This window comes from Myotis lucifugus, unplaced genomic scaffold, assembly GCF_000147115.1.
Source record: "Myotis lucifugus unplaced genomic scaffold, Myoluc2.0 scaffold_21, whole genome shotgun sequence".
NCBI lineage: Eukaryota > Metazoa > Chordata > Mammalia > Chiroptera > Vespertilionidae > Myotis > Myotis lucifugus.
The window spans coordinates 9,439,379-9,449,273 of record NW_005871069.1 but is presented as its reverse complement, the minus strand read 5'-3'; the positions used below and the strand labels follow the sequence as shown (position 1 = coordinate 9,449,273).

At 35.6% G+C, this 9,895-nt stretch overlaps 1 protein-coding gene across 1 annotated transcript in view; it reads left to right on the top strand.

The window, feature by feature from the left end:
* Window positions 1-9,895, top strand: part of ATR (ATR serine/threonine kinase) — a 156,865-nt gene that overhangs the window by 51,720 nt on the left and 95,250 nt on the right. Inside the window, exons 18-20 of the mRNA XM_014453216.2 lie at window positions 1,602-1,745; window positions 4,020-4,113; window positions 5,083-5,208. Of these exons, the coding sequence (XP_014308702.1) occupies window positions 1,602-1,745; window positions 4,020-4,113; window positions 5,083-5,208 (364 nt within the window). The remainder of the gene's footprint in view (window positions 1-1,601; window positions 1,746-4,019; window positions 4,114-5,082; window positions 5,209-9,895) is intronic.

Sequence of the window (9,895 nt, the reverse complement as noted above, 5' to 3'; positions counted from 1 at the left end):
TCCCCTCCCGAGAGCACAAATTTTTGTGCGCCCGAGCCTCTATTCTATAATAATAAAAGTGTAATATGCAAATCGACCAAACAGCCAAACAGCGGAACGACCGTCCAGACCACCTTCCAGAGGAAGCCGGGGCTGCAAGGGCCAGCTGAGGCGGCTGGGGCTGTGAGGCAGCAGCCGAGGTGGCCTGGACTTCGAAGGCCATGGTGGTCTGGGTTGCGAGGACTGAGGCAGCGGCGCTACAAAGGCCTACCCTTGCACGAATTTCGTGCATCGGGCCTCTAGCCTTATATACTCTTCCACCTCCGCCATTTTTATTGTTAGTTGGAATGTTTTAAAGAAAACCCCAGTGTCACATCATTGTACTTGTAAATACCTCAAATGTAGCCATCATGAATTATTATACTAAGTAGGCATTGGACTCGATGTACGTCGTTTTGTGGTTACGTCGCCATCTCCCATTTACAGTATTTATAAAAAAAAAAAGTTCCGTCATTTCAATGTATGTACATATGTGCTTTATGTTTTTTATTATTTATTTACCACAAGTAAAGGTCAGGAATTGTTATCTTTCTTTTAAATTTATTTTACTGTTTCACTTCATTACTGCTGTGTATGTGCTCCACATGAGTGACATAGGTGCTTATGTAGGTGGGTTCCGACTTACGTTGCACGGTAGGAACGGATCTTCAACGTAACCCGAGGACCTACTGTAATAGGAATTCCTGAATATCATCTCAACTCAATCTATATTTAGATTTCCTTAGTTGTCTCAAAGAGGTTTTTCCCAAAAATGTTGGTTTGTTTAAGTCAGAATCCATATAACGTACAATCCATAAAAGGTACACATGTCAAACATTTAGTTGTTTAGCCCTTTAAGTATTTCTTATAAACAGATTTACCCCTTAAGTCCCTCCCACACTACTTTTAGGCCATTGAGATTTGTAGGGTTTTCTTGATTGCTAATCTAATTTAAATACTACTGCTGCAATAAGACTACTGAGTGCAGTTTAAATTTCTTGGAGGTTCTATATGTCCTTAGACTATAACTTACTGTAGATGTACAGTCATAATAATATGTTTTGAAGTCATGTGAAGTAACTTTTCTGAATGCAGGTACCACTAATGGTTTTGTTAGGTTAATTTATTTCAGTTTGCTTAACATTTTTAGAGATTGCTTTTACTCTTTATTTAATTTTAATGTCACATAACACATTTACACTGTCCCAAATTCAAATTTCTTGTAAGTTACACTCAGAGAATCTAGCTTCCATTCTTGAAGCCTGGAGGAATCTATTTTTATTAACTTTTGTATAACCCCCCCTTTCTAAAACTATAAGCAAATACACACATACATTTTTTATATTAATCCTTCATCAAAGGTAGCATATTATAAGTACTGTTTTTACCTTTTTTTACTTCATATATTAAGTATTTGAGTGTACAGTACTGCACTTTAATCCATTTTTACAGCTCCCTTGTAATTTTATTACTTGTATGTACTATTGTTTGTTTACCTAATAACTCATTGAAAGAGCTTTACAAATAATAAAAATAATGTGACTTTTAACTTTTACTTTTTGTTGTTTGTTGTTTTTCCATAGAGCTTGGGACTGCTTTGTTCGTTGTCTGGATCATGTTTATCTAGGCTCCCTTCTCAGTCATGTGATAGTAGCTTTGTTACCTCTCATACACATCCAGCCTAAGGAAACTGCAGCTATATTTCATTACCTTATCATTGAAAACAGGTATTGTAACTGAAATTGATAACAAATGTAGCAACTTTTTATTACTGTATTTTTTGTCTCATGGTATTAGGATTACTACTGATAATGTAGAACTGTTCATATTCTGTTTAATTTAGCGTTCATCAGTAAAAAAAGTATATTGACATATTTTAAGACATATTGAGGTGATGCTATTTCAGTTGTGACATGATTTCCATTATAAGTATATTTTAAATTTATTAATTAGTAGGTCATCAACTGAATTGTTTTTCATCAATTTTGAAAAAGGTGAAGCTGAATTTACCTTCTCACAGTTAAAAGGCATATAATTGAGTAACATGAGAAAGTTAAGAGGGATATTCATTACTTTCTATAGCTTACCTCAGTTGAAACTCTTACTACTTCATTAGGTTAACTTTCAAACCAGTCTCCCTTCCTTTAAGCTTTTATTACATTTCTTTATATTGGTCCTATTTAAAAGCATTTCTTTATCTAGAACTTTATATCATGCAGAGGCGTTTTGTGGTTCTCCATTTCCTAATTGACAGATTCCAAATTGCTTATTTTGGCATTCAAGGCTTTCCAAAATCTGGCCACATCATACTTCTTAAAATCATTTCTCAAGATTTTCCAAAACAGACAGGCTGTAACCAATCCAGATTGTTTATTTTGAACTTTTTTTTCATTTTCATTCCAAGAACACACATTATTCCTTTCCATTTTTATTTCTCATGCAAGCTGCCTTTTAGCCCAGAATTTTGTCCCATACATTTCAAATTTTTTCCATTATCCCACTTACTGGTGTGTTTATTTGCTTCTGAAAAGTTAGGATTTAAGTACTACTTATTTACCTACTTACTCATGTAATTGCTATTCCCATTATTTCCAGTAACTGTCCAATGTTACTGGAAATAATGAAATTTTCTGAAAACACAGAAGAAAAGGCTAATGTAGTTTTTTTTTAAATCAAAAGCTTGTATTCTATTTTGTACATTATAGAACTGCATAATCACTGATCCAGACTACTTTTTAAATACTTTTTGTATTATCATGCAAATAGCTTATCTTTATTATAGAGGAATCATTTCTCCCATCATTAAAATTTTTTTTTACTCAGTGCTAGATAGAAGATCTTAAGCTCCTTGAGTGAGGAAATTATTTCAGCTTTCTTTATTGTTACAAACTCAGTGTCTAGTGCATAGTAGTTAGTTAATGCATATTTGTTGCATGAGTTAATGAAGACGAGAAATTATTATTATTTTTCTTTACTTGAATTTATTGAGTTATGTGAGACCAGAATTTAGAAACACTTTATTTGGACCCAGAAAGATTCGTGTATTGTATTTGAAGCAGATTAAAAATTGTGTCAATAGGAATTATTTGAAATATTCTCTAAAATTCTTTTTCTTCTTTTTTTTATTGCTTAAAATATTACAAAAAGTAGTACATTTGTCTCCTTCCCCCCCCACCCTTGACCTTCCCCCAGCCTCCCCTACCCCCCAGTGTCTTGTGTCCATTGGTTATGCTTATATGCATGCATACAAGTCCTTTGGTTGATCTCTTACCCCCCTTCCCCCTCCCCCCACAACCCTCCCCAGCCTTCCTGCTGTAGTTTGACAGTCTGTTTAATGTTTAATGAGAGTTTGGCTATCTATTGCTGCACTCCAAAACATAGCTTCTTAAAACAATGAGCATTTTTATTTACTCATACTTTTGCAGTCTGGGCTGGGTTCAGCTGGTTGCTTCTTTGGCTGGTCTTGTGAATAGTCATTGGTATGACTGCACTCAGTCTTCTGCTAGACTTGACTGGGCCTCTCCCTTTTTCCATGTAACCTCAGAGCCTTTTTGTCCATGTAGCCTGTCCTTGTTGGTAGCCAGACCTCTTATGTGGTTACTCAGGATTCTTATGAGCACAAACCCAGCTAGAAGCTGTAAGACTTTTTTGACACATAGGCCTTAAACTGGCACAGAATCTCTTCTGCCATATTCTGTTTGTTAAAGCAGGTCACACACCAAGCACAAATTAAAGAGGAAGTTACTATACGTGTGTGTATACAAAAAATATAGTTTATTCACAGACTGCCACAGGGTTGTTTTTTTTCTTAGGTTTGATTATTTGCTACTCTTAATTAGCTGAGCATCCCTAGACATGGTTAGAAAGAATACTTTGAATGTCAGTAATTAACTACCACTTTTAAATGTGCGTTAAGTTGGCCTTAATTTTAGCCTCTTTTTATATATTGTTAGTGTGCATTCTCTTTGCAAATAATTCTTTTTCTTCCAATTGACAATTAGGGATGCTGTACAAGATTTTCTTCATGAAATATATTTTTTACCTGACCATCTAGAATTAAAAAAGATAAAAGCAGTTCTACAGGAATACAGAAAGGTAATTATTTTTTATATATATAATTTAGATCAGTGATACAAAATTATTCCCAAATTCCAATACATTGAAAGAGATTCTTTATATTCATACCTAGGCATAATATAGTCATATTCTAATGGCTAATTCCTGGTGACTAGATAATTCTATCATAAATCCATGATTTTTAGAAGAAAGTTTTAGCATTTAGATAAAAGCTGTAATAGCATTAGGTAGAACAGAGAGCCTTTATTACCTAGGCCAATATGTCCTACATATAGCCCCCAAAAGAAGCTACCATGGCTGCATGTCCTGGGTAAAGAAAGAAAAGCTGTGGGATTCTAATTATGTTGTGCTATAAACTATGGTATGGAAATTTAGGTCTGACTGATTTCTGAGCTTTAGAAGGGGAATAATCTATAGTTCCATCATCTTGAAGTCCAGTGAACTTGGATTTGTAAAATTATTAGTGGTGATTCCATAGAATTTTAGGGCAGAAAGTGGAATACCTGACCTTGGGTCATAGTGACAGAGGTATTTACTACAGACCCCATGATAGGTTCTGCAGACTTTATTTCTCCTTTAAAAGGTAATTCATGATAGTTATAAGAAAATTAGTAGTCGGAGTAAGGAAGGGGTGAATTATCTGCATAATCTATAGGCTTGGCTCAAGGCTATTATGTAGCCCTTTGTAAGTTAAGGGAAACTTGTATTTCTTACCAAGAAAGGGATTTATTTTAGATAAGTAAATTCATATGTAATTGGAAAAATGTATTCCTCCAGCTCTAAAGATGATAGAATGAAATCCCTTTCCCTGAGAATTGATTAAAATGACATGCTATCCAAGGGAAGAGATTGAAATTATATTTTAAAACTGCTTTTAATAGGGGTGTAACTTAACTACTTTAATGATAACTCTAGGGACTCTAGGCCTTCCACTGGTTCCTGAAGTGGTTAATGGATTAGATGTACCTCTCTGTGCTTTTTATGTAGGAAACCTCTGAGAGTAATGATCTTCAGACAACTCTGCAGCTATCGATGAAAGCAATCCAACATGAAAATGTAGACGTTCGTATTCATGCTCTTACAAGCTTGAAGGAAACCTTGTATAAAAATCAGGTATCCTAAGATACAATTAAAAGGCTATAAAAAAGAAAGTGTGGAAGTTTAAAGACAAGATGACAGATTGGCGTATTTGCTTGCGATTCAGTATGTTCAGTGAATAAAGTGATTTTAGTTTTATTTAGATTATAATACCTGATTTAGAATCGGCAATCCATGTGGTATCCTTTGAGACTGAATATCAGTGATTTGCAAAGGTTTCTTGTTTGAAAGGCCTTGATTTGATGGTTATATGGTAGGTTCTGCGTCTTTCTGAGTAAGGATGCATGTTTTTTTTTTTAACAGCAGCAGTTTATGTGAGACTTCTCATATAATTTCCTATAGATAGCTGTCATATAAAATTTTAGAGATTTTGCCATTTTACATTTTATTAGTTTTGATGAAGCTAAATTTTTAAATTCACTTTTTCCTGGGGCTGGTGAACTTTATTTATCCTTTTCCATGTCAATATAATGTAGGTTATCCCTAATCTTGATGATGTGAGAACTGAACTTAAAATGCCAGATCACTATAAATATAAAATGGAAAAATTTAACTTAATTTTGCATATTAAGAATCCATATGATAAGATGTGAGAGTCTTAAGACCCTCATGAGTTAGTGTTATGTTTATTTTCATGATAGAAAGAAGCATTTATTTAGGACAAAAGATATACATGATGGTAATGACTACATGCTTCTGGGTCAGTGAGCTTATATAACCAATGTGGGGAGCAGCCAGTGTGGAGATGGTCCTACCATATGTGAAGAGCTTTGAATCTCCTTGAGTGTGTGATTTATGTCATATCAACTGTGGTTCTATATTATCAATGTTAGCTCTGGTCCGTGTTTCTCAGTGGTTAGAGCGTCAGCCCTAGCATCGTAGGGTCTTGGGTTCAATCCCTGGTCAAGGGCATGTACCTGGGTTGTAGGTTCATTCCCTCATGCAGGAGGCAACCAATTGATGTGTCTCTCTCACATCCATGTTTCTCTCCCTCCCTCCCGCTCTCTTTCTCCTTTCCCTTGCCTCTCTCTCTTTCACTATCTAAAAAAGCAGTGGGAAATATCCTTGGGTGAAGATTAACAACAACAAAAAATATCCCACAAATATATCTATATCTATCTACCTCTATATCTGTATCTATATGGTCAATGTTATAGCCTCATTCTTTGCCCTATACTACATTGAAACTACTCTGCTACCCTTGCCCCAAACCTCTACCTGGATTCCATACTTAAAGGTCTTCTAGTTTCTTTTGTTGAAAGAAGTAGCATGATTTTATTGAAATGTTTTAGTACAGTGTTGGAAGATCCTAAAATTCTCCATTCTAAACCAATACAATCACTGCAAACATGTATTCCTGAATCTAGTTGACATCCTAGCTAACAAAAGACAATTATAATATGAATGTTAGTAAGTTGATTAATATAAGTTAAGTTGGAGGCTGAGCTACTTTGGTATATTTACATATCTCTGGCTCCTCATTTCAGCTAGTTTTATTCTGAGTCTGCCTCCATTCAGCAGAGCTGGCCAGGACCAATATATTCGTTGGTTTCACTTAATGTTTCCACACCAGCAGCAAGGGAAGTGTGGGTTATGGGATGAAGCTGCTCAGAGGCTTGCTTCCTCATTTTTGTTGAACTGAAACCATCAAATAGCTCGGTTCTGCACTGCCACTTTGTATGGCTAAGTCTAACTTAATTAGTTAATAAACGTATTGGGAGTACTTTAAAACACAAATGTGGTCTAAATAATGATATAGACAATCAGTTTTTTTTAAAACTTTTTTTAATTAATTTCAGAGAGGAAGAGGGAGGGAGGGAGGGAGGGAGGGAGGGAGAGACAGAAACATCAGTAATGAGAGAGAATCATTGATCGATCCCCTATTGGGGATTGAGCCTGCAACCTGGGCATGTTCCCTTGACTGGAATCGAACCAGGGACCCTTCAGTCCACAGGCCGACGCTCTATCCATGGAGCCAAACCGGCTAGGGCTTGATTGATTAATTTGAGAGAGAGAGAGAGAGAGAGAGAGAGAGAGAGAGAGAGAGAGGAATGGGGCTGGGGTGGAGAGAGAAAGAGGCATGGATCTGTTATTCCACTTGATTTATGCATTCATTGGTTGATTCTTATATGTGACCTGACCGGGGATCGAACCCGCAACCTTGGTGTATTGGGACGACACTCTAATCAACTGAGCTACCTGGCCAGAGTGAAACAATCAGTTTTTAACTCATAGAATGACAATATATATTTTTCTATCTTTTTTAAAATCTCAAAATCATTATTTTAAAACTAGCTTCTACTTAATTCTAAATGTTAGATTAAATGATTACCTTTAAGTCAGTTGGTTTTAGTTATGTCAACATGTCTACACATGTATGTCAAGTTGCCTACCTGTGTGTGTTTAAAACTACATTTTCACCTTTCTTTGCACACAAATTCCAAGAAATATAGATGTCACTTATTTACCAAAAATTAAGATTACATGGCATCTAAATAGGCTCTTTACATATCTCAAGTCAATTCTCTCTAGATATAGTCAATCTGTATTGCATAACTGGCTTTTCCATGCTATAATTTTTTCTGAAAAACCATTTTAGGGTGCAACAAAATGCTCATTTCTGCAATGACTAAAATGACACTTTTTAACTTTATTACAATCTCTGCTGTAGTGAAGTTTGAAACATTAAAGATATCTCTATTTTACTTTTCCACCTGCAGAATTTAGATTAAAGAAGTTATTGTCTTCAAGTTTTAAGACTTAGCAGAAGAGAGAGATCATTTTTTATTATTCTGTGTAGGCAAATTATCCTTCTTTTGGGGATGAAGAATTCAGTTGGTTGCCTACCAATGTACATATAATAAAATTGACAGAGGCAAGGCTTGACTTCTCCCACAGTCAGGGAGACCTCATGTAGGAGCATGTTATCAAAGGCCATCTTGTGGAGAAAGCAATGTTCCCCTCCACAATCACTTTTGGGATCTTACTTGAATATTACCTCAGTGGAGGAACTAATGTTTATTTGTATTTTTTGGTAGGCTTTTCATACCCACATTTTCCATATAACAGCGTTAGTTGAAATAATCAGTTGCCTAGACAACTTGCCACTTCTGATTACAAAAAGCAAAAGAACATTAAATCGAAATGAATGAAATGATATTTAAATATGCATTTGGTGTCACTCACAAAAATTTATCTTTTTTACGTTAAAAGCAAAATTATGATCAGATTAATAAATTTGGGGGGACTTAGAATAGTTTTGATTTGGTAGAAATCCACAGCATTGGAAAAAGCCAACATAAAAACTATAGCTAAAAATGTAACCTAAAAGAACAGGATGACAGGATAAGAGATGTCCAAAGAACTGTTCACCTGGAATGGACAGAGGCAAGAATGTACTAGGTGTACCAGTTAATGCGGATTTTTTTCAATAGATGGAGTTACACATATGTTGATATATATGCTATTTTGTTGTATTGACAAAAAGCTCCAAAACTTCATTTGTCAAATTTGCTGAAGGTGTTAACATCATAGATATTTTTATGCTTAAAAATTTCGAATTTCGTGCCAAAAAAAGAGCAGGTGCGGGAAGTTTTAATTCATTACTTTATTTTGAAGAAATTGCTGCTGAAAGTTATTGTATACTTCAGGAAGCTTATGGTGAACATGCTCCATCTCAAGATACTTGTGAACGCTGGTTTAATCACTTTAAAAGTGATGATTTCAATGTGAAAGACAAAGAACATCCAGGTCAACCAAAAAAGTTTGAAGACCAACAATTACAAGCATTATTGGATGAAGATGCGTGTCAAACTCAAAAACAACTTGCAGAAAGATTACAGGTTGCTCAGAAAACAATTTCCTATCCTTTACAAGCAATGGGAAAGATTTTAAAGGTAGGAAAATGGGTGCCACATCAACTGAATGAAAGACAAATGGAAAACCGAAAAGTTATCGGTAAAATGTTGCTTCAGTGGCACAAAAGAAAGTCTTTTTTGCATCGAATTGTGACGCGATGAAAAGTGGATTTATTTTGAGAATCCCAAATGCACAAAATCATGGGCTGATCCAGGTCAACCATCAACATCGACTGCAAGGCCAAATTGCTTTGGAAAGAAGACAGTGCTCTGCGTTTGGTGCAACCAGGAAGGTGTGGTGTATTATGAGCTTCTAAAACAAGGTGAAACCGTTAATACTGACCACTACCGGCAACAAATAATCAATTTGAACCACGCTTTGATCGTGAAACGACCAGAATGAGCCAGAAGACATGGCAAAGTAATTTTGCTTCATGATAACGCACCATCACACACTTCAAAACCAGTTAAAGACACGTTAAAAGATCTTGCCTGGGAAGTATTAACCCACCCGCCGTATTCACCAGACCTTGCTCCTTCAGATTACCACTTGTTCCGATTGAGGGCACATGCACTCTCTGAGCAGCACTTCAAAACATATGAAGAAGTGGAAATTTGGTCTCTGAATGGTTTGCCTCAAAACAAGAAAAGTTCTATTGGGACATTACCCATAAATTACCTGAAAGATGGGGGAAATGTATAGCTAGTGATGGACATTACTTTGAATAAAGCACTTTTGATGTTTCTCTTGAAATTATCGTGTTTTCTTTGATTACAAAATCCGCATTATTAACCGGTACACCTGGTATACAAATATGCATACAAGTTCATTGGTTGATCACAGT